This window comes from Takifugu rubripes, chromosome 2 (assembly GCF_901000725.2).
Source record: "Takifugu rubripes chromosome 2, fTakRub1.2, whole genome shotgun sequence".
NCBI classification, from domain to species: Eukaryota; Metazoa; Chordata; class Actinopteri; order Tetraodontiformes; family Tetraodontidae; genus Takifugu; species Takifugu rubripes.
This window is the reverse complement of record NC_042286.1, coordinates 12,118,208-12,140,272: the sequence shown is the minus strand read 5'-3', so window position 1 is coordinate 12,140,272 and position 22,065 is coordinate 12,118,208. Positions and strand designations below refer to the sequence as shown.

Below are 22,065 nucleotides of genomic sequence, written 5' to 3'. Positions count from 1 at the left end.
TACTGCAGCAGGATAAATACTTGAACGGTCAGTGTCTGAGCCCAACGTGATCACTTCAAATGAAAAAAAATCAAACTGTAATTCAAATAAATTAATAGTTATTATTGAATATCACTAGTATTTTTCTTACCTTAAACAAGGATGTTAAATGACAGCCAGCGTCTGTCTGTCTACCTTTTAGCAAAATAACTCAAAAGGTTCTAAACGGATTTTAATAAAAATTTCAGGAATTGTTGATAATAGGCCAAGAAAAAACTCCTTAAATTTTGGGGATGTTCCAGATTCCTCCTATTTTTTTTCCCTCATTCATTTTATTATGCTATATATAACTAAACAAACAGTCAAAGTTTCTGAACAGATTTCTGTTTTACCACCATCTACTACACTTCATTCAGCTATAATGGGATGAAAGTAGGTTTATACTAAAATGGAATATTCATCACTTCTGTTTAAAAACGAGGGTACTAGATTTAAGAGCCCGGAAGCATGACGTGACCTGTGCTTAGCGACTGACCTTCAGAGTGACACAGATGACATTGAGAGCATCTTTAATCTGTGGATGCTGAGTTCCATGAGCCAGCTCCTCGCAAAGCCAGATGCCGAGACTACACAGAGCCACACACCTAAAAAGGATCAAAAATAAGTATATTTCTAAACAGTATAGAAAATCAACACCTATCCAGTCATCCATCCAGTTTCCACCTCATCACACATGGTTTGGAGAATCCAGTTTACCTAGCTGGAGCAGAGGGTTCATCCCTGGCAGATGATAGGATAGTTTTAATCACATGCTCCTAAAATTAAAAACAATTGTAATTAATATGCGCAAATACACACCACTGACTCACTGTATCATAATATGTGTGGTCATCAATAACTCCCAGAGGTTACTACGACACCTCCACAGCTTATTACTTAACACACAGAGGTCAAATATAGAAGAACCTTCTATATACAAATGCTTTTGAATCATTTGCACATCTGCATTCAGCATTCAGAACGTTTACTTATTCAACTCGCAATGGGTAAAAAAACAAAAAGGACTTTGCAGACGTAAGAAGCTGCCATGCATGACATTAACAGTTTACGCAGGAAAGATAACAATAACAACATAGCTCCCATGGCTCTGAACTGTTACAGGAATCACTGATGAGATATTATCTATTAGTCTGGCTCTGAAACCCCCTACAGGCAAAGTAAATATGCATTTCGCTCGTTTTTAATTTAATGGCTATGACATAAAGTTGACTTTTTAATGTATCCTCATTTTATTTTAAAATGCTATAAAAGGCAAAACCAACATGCTGATAAGTACCTTAACATCAGGGAACTTGGTAAGCACCACCTCAGATGTGGTGGGATGGAGGGCTGGAAGCTCCCCGTACAAATTGGGAAAACACACCAGTGATCCGAGCAAAATCTGAGCCTCAACTCGCGGGGCCTGTAAAGCAATGTGGGATAACAGCGTAGCGTGTAATAACAGTAAAACTGACATACAACCCCGTGAATCTGTCCTACATTGAGTGACGAGCAGGCGTTAACTTTTGACGCTGCGATGATGAAGTCCAGGATTAACATGGTGGCTCCAGGTAGGCCGATACTGAAGAACTTTGGGCTGCAGTGCTTTATGATGGTGTTAACGATGTCCTACACACACCAAAGCAGATTCATTTTTTTAATATTAACTTGCGATTTATTCACTTCAAATGAAAGGTAGCATTTACTGGAGGTGCACTGGTTTTATTTGGAAGTATTAACAAATTACTGCTATTTAACCTTCACACACATACATGATGCAAACCAAAACGTAACCAAAACCTGATCTTGGTGGAGCAGCCCCTGGTGCATGATGTTGTAAAAATGTGTGAGGAAATCTGTGTTTGGGGAGACGTCTTGCCGCCTCTTCATGATCCTGCAGATCAGCTTGTAGGCATGAAGTTTACCCTGCTTATAACGCTCTGGCAGCATGGTGGCCTGCAAACAATAACACACAGGTTAAATGATCAATGGGAAGAAACAGAAATTAAAAGAAACAGAGATATTTTCATATCACTGAAACCTAAGAAATCCCCTTAACTCGCACCTACCTTAAAGAGCCAGGGTGTGAGAATTCTCAGGGGTGGGATCAGACCAGGGGGAGGGGGAGATGACTGATTGTCAAGAGAAATCCCCAAATTGTCTCTTATCTGTTTGTTTTTGTTTTTGTTTTAAAAAAAAAAAGCATTTTAACACAAAAGCAGTCTGTAAACCAGGCAATGCTTTCTCACCCACAGTACATACCTTGGCCAGGTTTTGCCACAGTTCACACAGATAGTCAAAGACCTGGGCATGAATCTCTGGGTCTTTGATGCAATTGACGTCCCCCAAGATGCCGAGCATCCGCCGCCACATCACCGTGGCAACATCTGCATGCCATCCAGTTAAAGACCCGCCTGCCATCACACTGCAGTCCTCGCTGGGAAACTCACTTGTTTCTACAATCAGTCAGTTAACAAATCCTTATCATAAGTCCTTATCAGAAACAACTGGAGTGGATGAATGAGGATTACCCAGGTCATCCGGAGTCTGCAGGACCGAGTTGTGGAGTTTCTGGTCCAGCTGGAGGTGTGTGTGCGAGTGGGAATGCGTGTGATTTGCGTGCTCCGCTATCAGCGTGGCAGGGGAGGGCGTCTGAGAGCGAGAGCACCCAAGGGAATGCATTGGAGATGCACTCTCAGAACCTGGAAAAACATATTGAAAACAAAATGTATGCTATACATAGAAATACAAACAACGGCTGAAACAACTACGTGGCTACATTATGTGTGTTACCAGTAACGGTGACAGTGTGGCTGAGACTACTGGTCTCAGAATCGAGGTGGAGTGTTGTCAAACTGGCAACTTCGTGCTCTTCACAGGCAACGCTCCCCCCCAGGCTATCCTGGTCCAACGAACTGCCTCGACCTCCTCCCCCTCCTCCAGATGCAGCTCCTGCTCCACATGCTTCTGAACTGAAGGTAAAATCTGTAACACAATAAACATACACTTAAGAGATAAAACTCAGATAAAAATAGATATGAAGCTATGAAGCTTGGCTATTATTCCTTACTGTCAAACTTGCAGGTAGAGTACTGAAAGGCATTAAAGGAGTCTGACTGGCTGTCGGAGCTGATGACATCAGAGCCACTGGCACTGGCAGGTGAAGTCCATTCAGAGGGAATCCCTGGATCATCAATAGGGTGAAGATTATCTGAGGGTCGCGATCCGGGACTCTGACCTGCCTCGAGGAGCTCTGGCAGATCCTTGGGGACTTCCAGGCTTCCCGGGCTGCTGCCACGACGACCCTGTTAGTCAACAGGAAACCTCTACGTTTGCAACGCAGAAAGCAGAGATGGCGGGGTTCAGAATGTGCACTACTCACTGATGTTCCTTTGGCCTTCAGCCTCTCCTGAATAAACTCATCCATGAGGTCAGAGAAATTTGGATTGGTGCTTCCTACGTCAGTGGAGACTGGGCGAGCTTTCTGGACCACCTCCTCTTTGTTGACTAGTGGCAGAAGAAAGAACATCAGTCAAAAATGCATCCACATTCGCACAAAGAAAATGATGAAACAATGTATATATGTATGACAGGTACACAAAGGGAAACAAATATACATGACAAAGACATACCTACACCACAGAAACATGGAGATGAAAGAAAATCAAACAAATCTTAAGCTGTTGGCGAGATTCGGTGTGACCTGCCGATCAGACGCATTTAAGTGTTCCGATTGTATACTCAGAAACTGTCTTTTAGGATGGATTGTTTTAAATCTAACGCTTCCTTTTTTACCCCTGCTACCAAGCCAAAACCCTTTTGAGTCGAGAGCCTCCTGATGTGTATGCACTGTAGTCTCTAAAATGAGCGAAAGGCAAGTTGTTAAAACAAGCAATAACACCGCAGGCAAACCCACTAGAAAAGCAAAGCGGGATTTAAATCATTGCATGCATGAAGCCAGTCAGAATACCATCATGTTAGGGCAAGACAAGCAACATATGAGATGTCTATATTAGTGGTTGTGTTACTCAGCTTGGTAGCAATGACAGCGGTTTGAGAGTTTACAAGCTCTAAGAGCAGAAAACATTAATCCACAATGAATCAGATGAGTGAATAGGCTGCCCCTAGTATTAATAAATTACTGTTCCATCAGCTGACAGAGCCTGGTTATATCTAGAACCAAAACATGGAACAGAGGTCAATAATCAGCAAAAAGGCTTTCTCTGCTGCCATCTAGCGGAAGGAAGCTTTATCCCGTTGCACAGATGTCCGTTTCCCTGCTGTGCCACATCAGATGCGATATTAGGTCACTCATGATGTGAAGCCATCTGTGCCAGATGTGCAACAGAGATGAAACTTTCAAATGAGAGGTTATCATCCAATTAACACAATCAGGGACCAGGTACTGCTTCTGAATATTAGGCATGAAAACATCAGACACCATGTGGACTATACAATTCTGGTCGTTGTTTGCCTCGATAACACTAACAGCCCGTATATAAATCTTTTAAATGCCACTTTCTCTGAATAGCAATCTTATATTCATTATATTCTTTTTCCATCTATTACAGACCTATTACAAATCTGGGATGGGTCCATTCTGGGTGACAAACTGACCCCAAACAAAGTTAAGATTCATTAAATTCTAGATTTTGCCTTGCATGCAAAACAGAGAAAAGCTTCTGATGTGATTTAACATTCATTAAAAAAATTTTCCCAAGACCCTGCCAGTCTACCAGCAGTGGATAGATCCATAGGAAAACACATTTTCACCGATACGATTTGATGTGTGGTTAAGCACCAACTGTGTTCATAGAACCAGGATAATCCACAATCACATCAGCAGTTGTAAGATGTTGCGACTCGAAGCACAAGCAAACAGACAACCAGACAGTTTCAGGAGTTTTTAACCAGTTAGGTTTAAACTATAAAAGTTATTCTGACATCTACTTAGTTCAACTTGGCCATATTTACACATGTGGAATCTAATTGAACACTGTAAGCGCAAACAGTAAGAATGGGTAACAGCCATCGGGCTAAAGTGTGGCAAGAAAAGCGCCTGAGTTGACAGGAAGAGATTATGATTGCACGACAGTACTTTCACATCAAGATTATTCACACTGGTGAATCCCAGATGTAACCAGGGCTTTTACTCTGTTCCTCTGAGAATAACAATGAACAGTAAAAGGGCTGCTGTCGTGATGATTCAAAATGAGGACTCACAATAATCCTGCCTGATGTCATGTCTTGGCAGTGTGAAGGCATATTACCATTCAACACTGCCAAATGTACATATCTTATCTTATTCGTCCAATTTTTTTGACGACAGCACTTGAATCAAATTATTTCTTGGATTCAGACAGGCCAAATTACACCTCGCCGAGCAGGTGAGTTCCCACATGAGCTCTAATACCGATCATATAATGAACTACAGTACTGTGATTTTACAAAAATGGCTTGCTTTACTAAAATACTCACCATTGATTTCCCTCTATAATCTAACCGTTCACGTCTCTACTTGCATAAATCAAAATATGCAAAAAACCTTGACACAAAAACAAGAGTTACTGAGCGGTATCGACTCTCTCACGCCGTTAAGACTTTTTCTTTTTACGGGGCAGGCAGAAGTTTCTTCTGAAGATGGTCCTGTTTCCAGGGGGAAGGCGAAGGAAACACGATGAGGCCGCATGCAATATCAGAGAGAGGGAGGAGAGGGAGTGGAGAAGGAGGAGGTTAAAATCCCAAAGGCCTTCAGAGAAGAAAACAGGGATAGTAGGGAGAGGACGTCCAAGGTATAGGAGCAGTTGGGAAGCTATGAGGAGCCTTGACAAAAACCAGGTTCGAGGGGGTGGGGGTGGGTATGTTCAAGTGGAAACACATCAAAAGGGAGGTTGGATTTCAGTCCAGCAGCAAGATGATGAGTATCAGCCAAATAATAACATTCCATAACAAACCGGTTAAAACAGCCGAAAAGAAAGAGGCAGTTGTTGATGTTGGTCTGGTGGTGTGTTTTTTGTCTCTCCAAGCTGTTTCTGTATCTGTTGTGTCCTTTGTGAGCACTCTAGTTACTCCGATCCTCACCTGCTGCAGTCGTCTTTCGTCCAAAGTAGCCCAAGACGTGGGAGTAGAGGTCTCTTAGGGAAGCGTCAGCCATGGTGGCGCGGCCCTGTCTCTGTGGCGATGAGCCTTGTGAGGACCCCTGACCTCGTGGCCGGGGCTTAGACGACAGCGCGTGAACCACAGTCTTATAGACGCCACCGAGGAGTGCCCCCTGGTGGTGTCTCGAGGCGGAGCTGCGGGGCTCCTGAGAGCGGGATCGTGAGGCTCGAGATCGCAACGCCGAACGTCCCAGTCGGCCTCGCACCCCTGATACTGGCCCTCCAGAGAAAACCGAGCTGCTTGATGACACATCTGTGTGGCTTTCAGGGCCCAAGCTGGATCCAAGGTGCTGCCTGTCCTTATCCACTCCAGGCCTGTTTTCTACGCCTCCAGGCATCGCAGCATTTCCCACCCCGCTGTTATCTGAAGGGGCCCCGCCTGCTGACTTCTCTTGTGCGCCTCCTCTATGACTAATCCCAGCTATAGAACCAAACTTACCTGTGCTCCCCACTCCCATTTTTGCCCCTGACCCTGTCCCGGCTCCAGCTCTCTCCCCAGCGGAGTGGCTGTGCGTGTGGAAGTGACTGAGGCGTCGCAGCCTGGCTTTCCAGTGGGCCTCTTTACTATCGAGGGGGTTGTGGAACTGGACCGATTCGGTGGAGGGTCGGAAGCTGACGTGAACACCGCCGGGATGGTGCCGTTTACTGGTATTAAGAGAGGATTTGTACTTGTCTGTGTCCAAATTTTGAAGAGTTTGATTTGACTCAGCGATAGAATCTACCGTATTGGCACCTTGCCTTTTGCTGGCCTCTTGCTCATGTTTCTCTCCTATCTCTCTCCACACATCACATTTCCCTTCCCCTCCCGCCGTCATCCCTGTATTGCCCCCCTTTTTCTCCCCACTATGTCTTTCTAAGGTGGACCTCCCACCAGGTGATGGCCAATGGCACTGCAATTCCAAACACTCATAGATGCTCCGCTGCTGTCCCTCATTCTCCTCTGTTGAATCCACACTTCTATGCCTTGCAGACTTACTTACCTGTCTTTCATCTGTCACCACCTGTCTTGCCTCAACTGCCTCTTCGGTGCATTCTAGTGGCGTTCTAACTGCACCCGCTTGTGCAGATGCAGCCGTATTTAAGCTCTGACCTGAACATTCCTTCTCTCCTGCCTCCTCCTTCCACTCCCCACCTTTCTGAGTAAAGTAGTCCCTTATAGAGGAGAATAAATCGTCCTCCTCAGCACCAGGCCCCATTTCACACTCGTCTAATTCAATTTCTTTTTCAGAGGAACAGTTGAAGGCAGAATCCCACTCGCTTACCCAATCCGAACCTTTGTTTTGAGAGTCAACTTGGTGCCAGAACTGGTCATAAATACTACCATCATCTCGTGCCTCTGAGGAGGACACAACACCATTACAGAAGGTATGAGGGGTGGAAGAGGGTGAGGAAGGGGTGCGTGGGTAAGGCTGGGCTGCGTGAATGTTGGCTGTGAGTAAGGAGGAAACTGTGGGGTGTTGACAGTGAGTTGGGACAGAAGCGCGATCTCTCTGGGGGTCTTCACCTTTGACCCGCTCAGCAATGAAGGGCTCCATGATGTCAGACGCACTGCTGCTTCTTGGGAGGGATGATGGAGCTGAGGCCTCCAGGTCACACACCCCTCCCTGGAACACCTCAGTACAGGAAGTAGGAGGGACCTCGTCGCTCTGGGAAGAGTGGCGCATCCGAGAAGTGCGTGACGCGAGTGTGATTGGCGGGTCCTCGAGGTCTGGTAACCGAAACGATGGAGAGGGACAAGAATTACAGGAGGTTAGCAGGAAAAACATACATGAACAAAACACTGAGATTACTGTCGAGGTGAAGCTGCACAGCAGAAGACCAATTTACACTGAAGAAGCCGAGGGAGAACGAATGCGTGCATGACTGAGCAATATTTAATTTCTTTAGGTAGAATATAATGCAAACCACAAGTGATTTATAGTTTCTTAACATTACACAGATGAGACCTTGCTCAGATTTTATTTTTTTTTAATACATAGACTTTCATAACAAGGTAAACTTCCTTTACCTCATTGGCTCAAGCACAAAATAAGAACAAATAACAGTGACCAGGTTAAACTGTGCATCACAAATTTCATTTGAGCAGAGAATATGATTAAGTTAAACTATCTGTAGAAAGGACAAAAAATCATAGTTGTTTATTTTAAACTTGGTTTCAGGACAAATCACATCAGCCATAGAGAACAGTTTCCAATGTTAATGAGGAACTGTTAATGAGCAACCAGGCAGCACGCCAACAGGAAACAGTTCTTACAAGCATGATAAATTATAAAGCTGTAATAAGATTTAAATGCTGACTAACTAGCAGAGCAATTTTCTCAAATCAATCTTGATTTAGATTAACATAACTGGCAATGTAGGAAAAAAATTACTTCTGAATAAATTCTGTATTCTAAATAACAACAAACAAAAAGGTTATTGTCAGAAGAGCAGAAGGAAGGAAAAACATTTCAGTCTAAGGGAGATGCAAGCCTACGGAAAGGCAGACAGGTAGTACAAAGAGCATGTACCTGCCAGTTGGTCAACAAGGGGGGGTAGTAAAGGGTGGTGGTGGTGGTGGTGAAGGAGGACAGGAAGAGGCGGAGCCAGAGCAGGAGCACTCTTAGCACTGCGGATAGATGCTGAGGACAGCAAAGAGTCCCCTGTAGAACAGCTACGCAAAGCTGAGGACGTGGGAAGAACAGATAGAGAAACAAAACGAGTAAGGTGGGGAGAGTGAGACAGAAAATTAAGGAGGAGGGGAATGAAATGAAGAAAAGGGCATATATAGACGGAGTGACAGGTAAGGTGAAGTAGTGACGAGATCACTGGTGGATAAAATGCAATTTTTTAAAAAAGCAAAAACTTTACAGTCGAGTCTGAAAAGAACGCAAACTTTAAGCTGCAGTGCGGACTCCAGCTCCCCCTGCTGGCATTGATGTGAAAACACAACCACTCGCAGCTCTGACTGGGCAAAAGGCTCAAACATCTCAATCATTCCTAGACAACATGCCGCTAACAATAAGTCAGCACTTGTAACGACCTCCAACAGCGTTTATTACTTGGAGTTTAATCCAACGACTGATTTGGTCATCATTGTATTAGCTGGTCGTCAGCAACAAACATTGTATTCATCAAAATATCCCCTTCCACGTTTTCAAATGAAGAGGTGTAAATTTGAGGTCAGCAAAATATCTAGTGGTAAAAATATGAACTTTTTTATGCAGTAAAAGCAAAGCGATGGATCATCAGCAGGGGAAAGGACACGCTTGAAGTGAAAGAAAGAATTTGAGAAAGTGAAGCGGTTAGCTCTGGAGAAGAGAGTAAGGTGTAGTTTGCATAAATTTCCTCATTAGACCACAATATAAACCGTATCAGAAAACACGTTTTATACCGTAGGTGATAAAACAAAATATAAAATAGAGGCTGACTCAAACCAAAATACTAATTTCTTGGGTGAACAGACTGACCTCACAATGGATTAATGATCCAAAAAAGTTAGAAACTTTTGTATCAGCTCCTTTATTTTACCTATACAGATCAGTATTCTTAAACAGAACCCACAGCAGCCAATAAAAGCCAATTCAAGGAAGCATCACTGATATTCAAAATTTCAGAATATTTTCTCGTGTGCCCTGTTGGCTTATTCCACATAACACACGAGCCAAATAAAACAGAAGAAAAAAGGAAGAGAAAGCTCTGGAAATGACAGACAACACTGCCTTTGTTCTGGGCAGGAAATGATAAACTCTAAAGGTTTCGGGCCTTTAAACTTGTTATTCTCACAGCCACACCGGACTAATACTGACCAACGGTCTTCTGGCGGACGATACTCCTGGCTTTTTCAATGCCCGGGGATCCAGCCGTGGTGGCACTGCGCTGCCTCATGGCTGCCTGACCCGGTTGATCTCTGCTCCAGCCTTTAGAGAAGGATCGGTCCACAATCTGTCTCTGGCCCTCTGAACCGATCCCTATATCAAACAGGTGAAAGGAAGTTCGAACATTAAAATATACACCAAAAAAATAAATAAATCAGCGCATCAGACGTGAAACTGATGACATTGTGCACGAAAACTGAAAAAAGGTCTCAAATTTGCAGTCGGTGCATTTTAATGTACGTTTTGTGACAGACCGACCTTTTCCCTTGTGTTTCTTCTGCTTTTGCTCGCTCAGTTTGTCCAGTGGCAGCTCGTTTAGATCGACACTGTACAAGTTTCTGGCCAACACCTAACACGACCGTCGGCAAATACACTGAATTAATCCTTCTCTCATAGCAAGATTATTACTTAGAATCCATCTGTACTGAGCTCAGAAGCAAAAGAACACAATAATCAGAAGGATTTAAATACCTTGGTGAGGGTCTCCATGGTGAGTGACCACTCTGTCACCAGTTCTTCCCAGCAGGTAAGAGAGGACAGCACAGAAAGGAGGTCATCCCACAGCTCTCTGCTGATGTAGACATTAAGGTTTCCCTTAATCCAGGCTACAATAAGTGTCTGTAAAAAAAACCCAGAATATTTATTGATGGATGTGACAGGTGACTGACATCTTACCATCTATTCATTATTTCTACTCTGGACAAACACAGGACAACATTTTCAAGGGATGAAACTGGAAAACTCCCCAGCCTGCAGCATCATGCCCACACTCACCTGAAAGACAGGTCCAGCCAATCTGCCTGACAAAGTGTTGCTCTTTTTGCCATGAGGCATAATAGATGGAGGCCTTTTCATCACAGACTCTGTCACCCTGAGCAGAACCAGCAAGATTTGCTCCCTATAAACAAATAAATTAAGAAGGGCAAGTTAACAAACAAACAAAGTAACAAATGTAATTTACTGTGTGTCTTGCGCCTGTACGGGATCTTATTTGTACCATGTTTTCTGGTCCATAGTCTCATGCATGACAAGGCTCCGGTAGATGTTGAGAACCCTCTTGCACATGTCTACATGCTCTTCCAAAAGGATCTTGATATCATTGGCGGGTTCCAGTAGGAAAACATTTGAGGAGTGGGTGATGAACACCTAAAAAGCAGGAGGGATGTCAAGGATCTCCACATTTATCTTTAAAACATTCACGTCAAGACTATTTAACAGCAACAAGACACATAGGCAGAATTCTTAGATTTTAGTTATGCGAGGTTTATACCTGTAGTGTTGTCTGAACCCCAGCATGAACGCTGTATTCCAATAACTCACTCTCAATCGCCTTATTGATTCCCTAAGAAAAAATTACAAACCCAACAGACATTGTAGGTCAAAAACACATGTTTCCATTTGGCAACTCAGAAAAACAATGAGGAAGAAGAAAACATATTTGTGAAACAATGAAACAGGCTTGAAAATCCCAGAAGGTCAGATTATGTCTCACGGCGATGTTGTTCCTAAGTAAAGTGTGAAGAGCTGCTGCAAATGAGTAGCTTTTTAATTAGAATAACTAACTAAGATGCCATCAGGAATCGCACACTTCTCTGAGACCGGTGGCCAAAATGTCCATTAATGGCTAAACTTTCCAGTTTACCTATTAACATTTTAGCTTGGTCACAGGACATTCATTTATTAACCCTAACCCTTTTCAAAATATGAAGGATTATTTAAGAAGGTTCCCACCTCATCTTCCTTGTCTCCAAGTTGAGAGCCTGAATCGAGACTACCTTCTGGGGCTATGGGATAGGGGCCCTCCTCTGGCTCCTTCATAAATACTGGCCTGTCCTCCATGGAGATCCACTCCTGGTAAACACGCACCACCTTCCGCATTGCTGCAGCTTCACACATTGGTAGAAGGAATGCCTACATTGAAAGAGGCACAAATATTAGGAGCTGCTATTCCACAACCTCCTTTTCTCACTACGGAGCAGTAACCTACGTAAGCGTTACGCTCAAATACGTAAAGAAAAAGGAATCATAATTACATTTAGGAATATCACATTTTTTTGCCTAAACTCTTACAGAACACATATTTCTTCTCCTTACCTGTCTAAAGATCTCAGTGATGAAGTTGACATTGGTTCGGGAGCTGGTCAGAACTCTTCTCACCACCTCCATGTCCGTGAGCTGCTCTTCATCCATGGAGCAGAGAGACGAAGAGCTCGGCTCCCTCTCCGTCAATGTGGATGTGTTGGAGTGACTTTGTTCCGGCTCATGCCCAGTCACAGCGCTCCCAGATAACCCAATACTCCCGCCACCAGATCCAGATGAGCATCCGCTGCCTTCCAAGTGGCTCTCCGACCGAATCCCTCCTCCACCACTGTCATCAGAGCTGCCTACAGAGCGAGCTGCGAGTCCAGCCGCCGCTCGCTGGAGATAAAATCCCAGATCATAGAATAAGGCAAGAATCCTTGTCACATGCTTCATATTTTGAAATGTCTGTTTCGACTAAAGCGGTCTCTTTTATGCTGTTTAAACATGGTTTTGACAGGGAAAAGAAAAGAAAGTGCATGATACTACCACAAATCAACAACAATTATTGAATTAATTAGTAAAGAGTTCATCTGAGAAGCGAAAAAAAGTGTCAAAAGTGTCACCTGTATGTTCTTAGGAACATTCTCTCCCTCAGTTCCTGGTATGTGTGTTTGAGTGTTGGGCCTTGGCTCCAGCCAGAAAGAGACTAACCAGCGAATGAAGATGACTCGAGCCTGAAGGAAACTCTCCTTGGTGCAGTACAGTAATTCACTGCCATCCTGCTCCCTGCGCACCACACTGTAGTAGGGCTTCGGACGCATAGGGGGCACGTCTACGAGAGCAAGGAAAATCGTCAGGTTTTTTTTTCTAATGAACCGTTAGATTGACAATTTTTTAGAAAACTGAAGCCTGCAACTGACCGAGAATCGGATTGTAGAGGCTCGTTTCCGTGGCAAAGTTGGGGAAGATGTGGGGAAGATAGAACTTCCTAAAGTGACCAAAGAGGAAGCTGAAGCCACGTTCATGGTTGTCTTTACAACGCCACTCGAGAGATTTGGCCTGGTGAGCGCAACGATGCGAACACACACAACACAAAGAAGCTTTTGTTATACAGTGTTGCATGTACATAAATGGTCTCAAGCAGAGAAGAGCATCATTGTTTACAGGAAGAACACTATTACTGCGTGAGTGAAAGCAATGTGAGCAGGAAACAGTGTCTGGATTCATGAAATGGTGTTAAGAGATGCGAGTAAGGACGTTAGTGACACCAAGAAGTGCACTTCCCAGCCAACTTCTGTTTACATTCACACTTTAATATTAACCCATTTCCCATCTTAAACATCAATTACATGTATAACGCGAAAGTGTGATTTTGTAGTGTTAGATGTGTTAGTAGAAAATGATGTTAATACCTGGTTTACCATGTATTTGAGAAGAGCCTCTAAAAAAAAAGCTGTGAGGTCTTCCTGGTTCTTGTCACCTGACTGGGGAGGAACCAATGGAGTGATTTCTTCTGGAGTTACCTGGGCTGGAGGAGGGAAAACAAGCTGATGTATTGCTTAAATAGAAAATTAATAAATGAACATGTTACCATTCCACACGCTGTGAAATGTTTATCGGGGTACAAACTGTATCAAGGATAGATGAGCTGATAAATGTTTAAACAATATGTCAAAGTTAGACAACTATGTTCTGTATGTGTGTGTGTGTTTTTTACTAACTCTCTGTTAAACTGAGTGGTGGGTTGATCAGAGTGTCCAGGGTGCGTGGGGTCCCATCGGAGAGGGGAGCCGGAAAACCGGGAATCAAACAAGCGAACATGCAGAGCTGCTCCCGCTCTGCATTACTCTGCAACGCTTGCATCCAAAGCAAGAACAGGCGGACGCCCTCACGGCGGATCTAGAGTGTGGAGCGGAGCGGAAGAAAGGCAAACAAAAAACACAAACCAAAATGGTTAAATCCTCTGTTACCACAATCAGAAAAGAAGTTTCACCCAAACTTGTTTTTATGAACAACTATCGTCAATCTCCTTTGATAGAGTTCACTGCAATCGATGGAAAACGTCAAAAACATTGTTGACAACACCAAAGAGGGAAAGATAAATGAACCTGCAAAATTGTTTTACAGCTGTTTCATTCAATAGTTCTGCCAAATTCCTGACAGAAATTAAACAAGTGCACAAAACATTGTTTAATATTGACAAAATGTTAATGTTAATGTCGATGTGAATGGCACCCCAAACCCCAAAAAGGACATTTTGTTCCAAGGTATCCTCTTATGAACCGTGATGTCATTCAAAACGAATATTTTAGGCAGATATAATTGCCAAAGATGTCTGTCTCATCTACCTACCGAACATGCTAAAGGCAAATTCCGGAAAGGTGGAAAATCATGGGGAATTGTCAAAGATTACAAGTGAAAAGGTTGTGACTTGATCAATGTCGGACTCCCTTTTTGAAGCACATTTATGTGGATGTCAAATCAAGAAATCAGAAGTACCTTCAAAGAGTTCCCGGTGTGCAACAGCTTCTTCAGAATCAGCCCTGAGAGAAAGCATCACTTTAGGAACATTAATTCATCAATAAATAGACAAACATTCAGTAAAATAAGTCATCACTGAGAATCAGCCTGGGTAGCCAGGCACTATTGATGGCCGTTTCTCTCCAAAAATAGATTAAAATAATCTCTCATCTCTGCAGCTGCATTGCACCAAACTGGTTCCACCTGATCCAACCACAGACCTTCTGCTGAGATTATCGGATCCCTGGTAAACGGTGTGAAGAAAGCATTTTAATTTTATTTTGTACCTATGCTGTGGTACTGCCATCGGCTCTGGATTCGCTCTGGCAGGAGCTGAAGAATTTTCTGGGAAAAATAGAAAAGAAGATTCAGACAACTCAAAAGAAAAATACATTTTTAGTCCAGTAACAGCTTGTTTTAGACCGTAAAATGAAAAGAGTTATGATTCTTTTCAGATTCAGACCCAAAAAGTAGTTTAGAATGGTCTAAATTATCTGTAAGAGCTGCTGCTGTTGCCAGAATTCAGATCACCTTTTGTGGATTAACCCATTTAATCAGAGTACGTAGCAAAATACAACAATCGCATCAATAATAGTCACTAGATAAGTCAAAATCACTTGTCGCTGAATCACACTTCATGAATTTCACTTTGATTCTAACCCCGACTATAGTTAGGAAACTTGATTTCAAGTTTAAAAAGCAGCAATGCAATTTAAAGTGCTCACTGGACGCTCCTCCAGAAGACTGTTAGGTTCAGACTGTTCATATACTTATTATCACTCCTGTGCAGAACCCTGTGACCCACTTTAGCTGATGTTCTATCACCTCGGGATAGCAGGGGACAACCTGAACATCCCGTGACACTCCATCCCTCATTTCCTTATATGTTCCTTTTGTACATATCATGCTTTGTTTTATCCTGTGACGCTTACGCTTATTGTAATCTTACATGTCCGTGTGCTACTATAAAAATAAACCTCGCCAGGGCCCACACTTGTGGCCCACACTGCAGACGTGTGGTTGCCCTTGCAGCAAGTAAACCGAAGCTTCCGTCTCATTCCTCTGATGGCAACAGCACGGGAAGATAACTGGTCACTTTCTCCCCCAGAAGACAAATAAAGAGCACACACTATAGCTCAGCACTCTTATCTTGGCGGCACTAAGCACCATCGTCTACAGCTGAATGCCAGTGGTTTATGTCTGGGTCACGGTGGCACTGACCACTACCATGTACGGTTGTGTAGCGTGCACGGAATCACACCACTCACAGTCTAGGAACACTCTCGAGCGCTGCTTCAGGGGGATTTTTATTAATTTTGTCACTGTGCAACATCTTTTAAAGGGCTGAATATGTTATTACCTCAAAAATGTAAAGGATGGAGTCCAGCTCCTCCCTCTGAGATTTATGACCTGGAACACCAAGAGAATGTCACAAACGTCCTCACCACAACTGCTTGATGTTTGGCACCGGCCGTGACTGGATGTACCTTTCTGCTTGAGGCCGACCTCGATCGTGACAAAGTTCTCAAAGAAGACGTAGTAGATGTGAGAGTAGTTGAGGTCAAAGAATTGTTTCAGCTCCGAGGACTCGGCATTTTCTGGAAAAGGGAGGAGGAAAATCAAAGTTGCCGATCCACTTTAACTGTCAACTGCCGTGACATCCCAAAATAGAAAGAGTCATCAAACAAAACTAACAATAGTATGAGACACATGTAAATGTGTGACACTTTCATCCATCTGCAGTGGACAGGTGTGTGTCAGTGGGGTACAGTCTGGGTGTGTTTTTCTGTGTATAAATGTGTGTGTTTTATCTCTCCATCTGTGTGTCTCCTTATAACAATGTCAAGCTTTAGTCCAGAACACATTAATGGAAACTTCCTGTCATTTACGGCACTTTATCCAAGAGACAAGGAGCCAAGAAGGATAATTTGAGTATTTTCCCCTGCAAATGTGGGGGAACACATCATATTTCGAGGCTGAAGAGACTTCGGGTGCATGTTTTGTTTGTTCATTAGCAGGTTTAGCAGCAGGCTCAATAGATTATCCTAACATCATATCTAAATCATGTTATTCTTATCCTTATCCTTAACATCTGAATTGCTATATTAAAATCATCAAAGCATTTATTGAAGGATGTCCACGCTCCGTGCAAGTTGCGTTTGTGCTTCGTTTTTCTAATTTTGCATATAAAGTGCATTATTCCATGTGGTTATTTAATAAGATAAGATAATGAAATTACATCTCTTAACTGCCCTTCGGAAATAGAGTTCCAAATTAGTGTTTAGCTGTTCAACTCTCAGCTTTCCTTCTGAAACAATGCAACTATCAATGTGTTTATGTCTCTCTACGACTACGTTATCAAGTTCCCGACGCAGAGGGAAGGTCCACGCCTTTCTGCACACACACACACACACACACACACACACACACACACACACACACACACACACACACACACACACACACACACACACACACACACATGCCAGAAGCCAACACCAGAAATAGGAAGCCAGGCTACTGTGTACACAGAGGAAATTGTAAAAAATACCTTCCTCTGTGGTGGGTGTGTAGATGTTTGCGTGCAAATGTTTGTCAGAAACACATATTTTACCAATGCTCATGTGCATCAAAATTACATTAAAAAGGAGCAAAGCTGGAGTTGTGTCGTGCCTAAACTCTTTTTAAATAAATCCTAACAGATTTCTTTCATCGAAAAATTAGAAATGCCCCTGTGCAATCACAATAGACCGTTTGAAAAATAATGAAACAGCAGGAATGACACCTTGACTGACTGGGCTGATTCTGCTGACAGCTCGTGTGTAAACACACAAATGCTGTGATTTACAATCGGGGATGCTGACCTGAGACAATGTTATTACTTACTATATTCCCAACATTTAGGCTCTAAAGAGACATTACCATGTCAGACTTTGGCGATTCGAATTTCCTGTTTACAGAGACAAATCTGGGTTGAAGCCACTTTGATGCTATACTGATATGTCCAGAAGTGTTCAATAGAGATTTAACTTACCTATGACTATTCTGAGATGCTTTAGCCTCGTCAATACGTCCTTCTTTGGGTCCAACACTTTCTGTGTTGATTTTTTAACGTCCCCATGAGGCTTTTTAGAGAACATTCCTGGGGCAAAAGACACAAGATTGCGATGGTAGGCTATAAGGAGGGGCTAGCTATGTAGCTACCTAAACAACCTTAGCTAGCGTTAATCTTCAAACACTGACGGAAAAAACGTCCCACCTGGGTTATTTATTAACACTGCAATACGACTTAAAAGCCCCCCGCAACGGCGCGGAGGGCAAATATTGGTCTGAGAATGCGCATCTTGTTGAAACTAAGTTAAATACGTAAAACGTAGCGGGGTTAGGCATCCATCCATCCCAGCTCCCTTCCAAAACACTTCGCAGCCTTCGAGCTTAACTGGCTACTTTGCTAGCTGTTCACTTAGAAAACATCATGGCGGAGGGGCGATAAGCAATCCCAAAATAATGGGTAACAGATACAACCAAGTGTTTTAAAATTATGAGACATTGTTATTACAATTGTGTAATATATATATACACATATTTAAAATAATAGAATAAATATTTTATTTTGCTCTTATATTAGCATGAATTTTAAAGCAATGGTCAGCAGACTGAATCTTGGGTAACGTAGTTTCTCGACGTCAGTCAGCTCGACATTGATCGTAATATTAGCGATGCGGAGAACTACAGTTCCCTATACAAATATTGGGGCCCGAGTAACGTTTGTTTTTAGCCTAGCTCGGACACGGGTACAACTGTTGTAAAATATATATTTATATTCTAAAACGTGTATGCTGCAAATCAATTCTCTTTGAGGGATTTTGCAAACGTTCGGCAGCAACCCTGCTTGTGAGTTACGATTGGTTTTTATCGTTAAAATAACGTACACAAATCCTGCTCGTGTTATTTGGTGGCAAACTACACTTCCCTGCTAACATGCTACTGCGCTATTGTTGTGATTACTGTTGATGTTTTTAAACGTGTTAATTACAGCGTCGACCAAACGATTGATTGGACAAAGAACATCAAACCAAAACTAATTTCGTCAAAACGTTGGACCTAATTTGTTTTCATGGTTCATGATTTTCACAGGTCCACCAAAACACTGAAGTAGATAAAAGCATGGGCTTGAATTGCAACCTGATCATTTTTTAAAAACAATGTTATAATATAATTTCCAATATGATTATATAGGCACGGATAGAAAGAAACCGTTTGAGTAAATCTTCAGAGAATTCCTTTTGTTTTTTAGATATGTAAAATAATTCTATATTTGATTTGTTCAACTCAAGAATGTGCCTGATAAAACACCCCAGACTAGAACGTAGTTTTTCTTTTTTGACTGTCAACTCTCAAATTATGTTTTTACACTACGGTGATTATAACTGTACCTGTGTGAAAGATATAGATACACCCTGTGACATGTACAGCTGTAGTCCATTTACACTGACGCTCTCCCAGCACCAGTTTGATACCGACATGCCAGTACACCGTGACCAGGAAAAGAAAGAGAGCACAGCAGTGGACATGGAGGTGGAGGAGCAGGAGCACGAGGCGTCCAGCACGGAGGAGGAAGATTTCGACACCACCTCAATCTCAGAGGATGGGGAGAGTTCTGGTGAGGAGCCTTTACACAGAACAGCATTTCCCTTTAGCTCCTGGATGCAGTTATCTGATTTTATCTTAGGTTCATCTGATTATAGCGAGCGTGATAAAGGACATGAAATTGTGAATTCAGCAGCTCTATATTTAGGATGAGCAGTTAATAAATGAATAACGCACTGTTATTTTTGAACATGTACATACTGTAGTTCATCTGTTTTTACATTTCTCCACCCATGTGCTTATGGCGGAGGTGAGATTTCATCTGAAATTGTTGCTTTATTCTTATGATGTCAATTGAAAAGTTTTGACTTGCATTCTAACTAAATGGATTGACTGTAGATTTAAATATCTGTGTTGTTGAAACATCTCATTGCCTCTGCAGAGGCTTGTTTTTCCATAAATGCCTCACACAGAAGTGTGCCTCTATTATATCCTAGAAATGGATGAGGAGGACTGTGAGCGGAGGAGAATGGAATGTCTGGATGAAATGTCCAACCTGGAAAAACAGTTTACAGATCTGAAAGAGCAGTAAGCTTAGGAGTTTATCCCAAGTTTGATTCTGATTTTTTTAGTTAAAAAACGATCCCCTCGGGCATAGTTACAGCTGCGTGTGTGTGCAGGCTGTATCGTGAGCGCCTCAGTCAGGTGAACAGCAAGCTGGCAGAGGTGGAGGCTGGTCGGGCAGCAGAGTACCTGGAGCCTCTGGCGGTGCTGCTGGAGAACATGCAGGTCCGCACCAAGGTGGCAGGTAACTGGAACAGGCAATGGGCTGCTTGTCATCGCACACATTGGCCATTTCAGATCTCCACCGGGGTGTGTATTTCTGTCTCTATCAGGTATCTACAGAGAGCTGTGTCTGGAGTCGGTCAAGCACAAGTACGACTGCGAGACCCAGGCAGCTTGTCAACACTGGGAGGTCGGGAACACGCACGCTTTTGTCATCATCGCTTCGTTTGCAGGGTCTAAGGGAGCGCTCATCACGTATCCTGTGGTTTCGCGTGTTTGTGCAGAGTGAGAAGCTGTTGCTCTTCGACACGGTTCAGAATGAACTGGAGGAGAAAATAAGAAGGCTGGAGGAGGACCGACACAGCATCGATATCACGTCAGGTAATCGTGGGCATCACGCCATATTTGTAACGAGTGCACAGCATATTGTGGTGACTTATCAAGTACCGGAGCCTAACGATCCTGCCCGTGCGTCTGTCAGAGCTGTGGACTGACGAGGTGTCGGGGAGGAAGAAGAAGAGAGATGCTTTAAGTCCAGATAAGAAAAGGAGAAGGCCTTCGGTGGTTTCTGATATCCTTCAGCTGTTAATCATTCTTTGCTTCCTCGTGTTCACAGCAACGGCTGTGTCTACATCTGTTCTTCTACTCGTGTTTTACCACCGTCCTTAACTTTGCTCACGACCATATATCGTCTATATGCTGCCTGATCTGGATATTCTGGAAGACTGGACAGCTATCAGAAAGGTGTGTGCCCGTTTTGTATATTTGTTAAGGACTAAAACTGGCCCATTTGTTTATGCGCCTGTTCCAAAAATGTGGATTGCGTAACACCTACGATACGGTTGCTGATGACCCGAGTGCTCGGAAAACTCAGGCGGGTGCTGTGTTCCAGGCCGTGGCCACGCTGGGCCCCCACAGAGGGAAGGCTGACTACGACAGCTCCGCGTTCCCCTTCCGGACAGACCGGAACAGACCGATTCTCAACTGCTGAGGACGACGGACCGACACACTGCAACTGACGCTACTATCCACACACACACACACACACACACACACACACACGGAAGCACACGGTTATCACTTATTCCCACAATCCACTGCACTCTTTAGCCAAGGGCACCAGTTGGTAAGCTGCTCTGTGTCACGAGACACATACACAAGAACTCAAGTTTTGCATCCTGTTGTTTTTTTCCTAAAATTAATTTAAGTGATGTTTACAAATTAGCCTTTGTTTAAATAGATTTTGGCTTTAAGGTTTAGGGGGAAATGCATTTGAAAGAAACCAGCCGTAGAAATAAAATCTGTATTTTTTTTTTTTAGTTTTTTACCCTTGAAATTAAGAGCCATTTAAACCTACAAGGGAAGATTGTTCTGTCATGTTAAAGTATTTTTTGCTTTTCAGAAAGAAATTTCAAACGTGCGCAGATCCCAATTCGCTTTTCTTTTGGCTTCAGCTCAGTACAGTTCAGTTCACCATGTTGCCTAGATTGTTTTTTATACTTCGGGTGTTTCTGGCATCATTGAGAAAACACAAGCCATATAATGATGTTCTAAAGTGTTCGCAGCACCCAGTCAAAGTGCTTTTCCCCCAGTTTATCTCTTCTTAAACTTGAAAAAACAATGTCAAACGAAAAAATTATATTTTTTAAATAGAACACTATGAAGATATTTGGATGTCGGAGCATTTTAATCAGTTTTAACTCTGTTCATTTAGAATAGATCATCAGGTTTAGTCAAGCTGCTCTTGATTACAAACTATACTGCTGCAGTTGCAGCCCACTGCTGTTAACGTGGTAGTCACGGTAACCCCAGGTATCTATTTTTGGATTTGTTATTCATGTGTTGTTGCATTCTCTGCCTCTTCCATCGTGCTGCGGGTCATTGTGAATGAAACTATCAAAAGATTGTCTCTCTTTTACGCTTGGACACCACCAGCCTTGACAGTAATAATTTCATAATCATTGTTTTAAAAACAGTATTTCTCAGCTCGTTAATGTGTCCAGTCCATTTGTAGCATTGATGATGCGGGTGGTTTATACAATTAAAGCTTGTTTCATAAATAATTTGCAGGACTGATTTTTGTTTTAATTAGATGTCTTTGCAGCAAAGGTTGA

At 42.9% G+C, this 22,065-nt stretch overlaps 2 protein-coding genes across 9 annotated transcripts in view; one reads left to right on the top strand and one right to left on the bottom strand.

Annotated features, from left to right (window-relative positions):
* The window catches only part of ralgapa1 (Ral GTPase activating protein catalytic subunit alpha 1), a 43,835-nt gene extending 25,794 nt beyond the window's left edge, over positions 1–18,041 (bottom strand). For 2 of the 7 annotated variants that reach the window (XM_029827024.1, XM_029827002.1), the window contains exons 1-30: positions 17,610–18,041; positions 16,063–16,173; positions 15,936–15,985; positions 14,863–14,920; positions 14,555–14,598; positions 13,777–13,954; positions 13,468–13,583; positions 12,976–13,114; positions 12,679–12,887; positions 12,128–12,451; positions 11,765–11,944; positions 11,304–11,375; positions 11,031–11,179; positions 10,808–10,931; positions 10,505–10,651; positions 10,292–10,382; positions 9,965–10,126; positions 8,687–8,839; positions 6,100–7,884; positions 3,401–3,525; positions 3,089–3,323; positions 2,812–3,003; positions 2,550–2,720; positions 2,281–2,474; positions 2,088–2,186; positions 1,819–1,974; positions 1,519–1,647; positions 1,316–1,441; positions 736–794; positions 515–623 (exon numbers count right to left, since the gene is read on the bottom strand). In XM_029827024.1, the coding sequence (XP_029682884.1) occupies positions 515–623; positions 736–794; positions 1,316–1,441; positions 1,519–1,647; positions 1,819–1,974; positions 2,088–2,186; positions 2,281–2,474; positions 2,550–2,720; positions 2,812–3,003; positions 3,089–3,323; positions 3,401–3,525; positions 6,100–7,884; positions 8,687–8,839; positions 9,965–10,126; positions 10,292–10,382; positions 10,505–10,651; positions 10,808–10,931; positions 11,031–11,179; positions 11,304–11,375; positions 11,765–11,944; positions 12,128–12,451; positions 12,679–12,887; positions 12,976–13,114; positions 13,468–13,583; positions 13,777–13,954; positions 14,555–14,598; positions 14,863–14,920; positions 15,936–15,985; positions 16,063–16,173; positions 17,610–17,715 (5,793 nt within the window). In that variant the 5' untranslated portion in view covers positions 17,716–18,041. The remainder of the gene's footprint in view (positions 1–514; positions 624–735; positions 795–1,315; positions 1,442–1,518; positions 1,648–1,818; positions 1,975–2,087; positions 2,187–2,280; positions 2,475–2,549; positions 2,721–2,811; positions 3,004–3,088; positions 3,324–3,400; positions 3,526–6,099; positions 7,885–8,686; positions 8,840–9,964; positions 10,127–10,291; positions 10,383–10,504; positions 10,652–10,807; positions 10,932–11,030; positions 11,180–11,303; positions 11,376–11,764; positions 11,945–12,127; positions 12,452–12,678; positions 12,888–12,975; positions 13,115–13,467; positions 13,584–13,776; positions 13,955–14,554; positions 14,599–14,862; positions 14,921–15,935; positions 15,986–16,062; positions 16,174–17,609) is intronic. The other 5 variants (XM_029827009.1, XM_029827018.1, XM_029827030.1 and 2 more) reach the window with 5 other exon arrangements.
* Positions 17,974–22,007, top strand: brms1la (BRMS1 like transcriptional repressor a). Of its 2 annotated transcripts, none has more exons than XM_011616855.2 (9): positions 17,974–18,086; positions 19,082–19,238; positions 19,663–19,753; positions 19,846–19,973; positions 20,062–20,141; positions 20,236–20,332; positions 20,433–20,522; positions 20,631–20,695; positions 20,844–22,007. In XM_011616855.2, exons 2-9 carry the CDS (start codon positions 19,100–19,102, stop codon positions 20,940–20,942), a joined length of 789 nt encoding a protein of 262 aa, XP_011615157.2. In that variant the 5' UTR covers positions 17,974–18,086; positions 19,082–19,099; the 3' UTR covers positions 20,943–22,007. The 2 variants fall into 2 exon arrangements, with proteins under 2 accessions (XP_011615157.2, XP_003976030.2); XM_003975981.3 differs by lacking the exon at positions 17,974–18,086 and adding an exon at positions 18,298–18,469.
* Positions 22,008–22,065: the final 58 nt, after the last annotated feature.

What these genes read in the sequence shown, in the direction of transcription:
- brms1la (XM_011616855.2), top strand. Translation starts at nt 19,100, where the DNA reads ATGCCAGTACACCGTGACCAGGAAAAGAAAGAGAGCACAGCAGTGGAC. An exon ending in CAGCTTGTCAACACTGGGAG is followed by an intron (nt 20,142 to 20,235) that starts GTCGGGAACACG and finishes GTGTTTGTGCAG; the next exon opens with AGTGAGAAGCTGTTGCTCTT. An exon ending in CAGCATCGATATCACGTCAG is followed by an intron (nt 20,333 to 20,432) that starts GTAATCGTGGGC and finishes TGCGTCTGTCAG; the next exon opens with AGCTGTGGACTGACGAGGTG.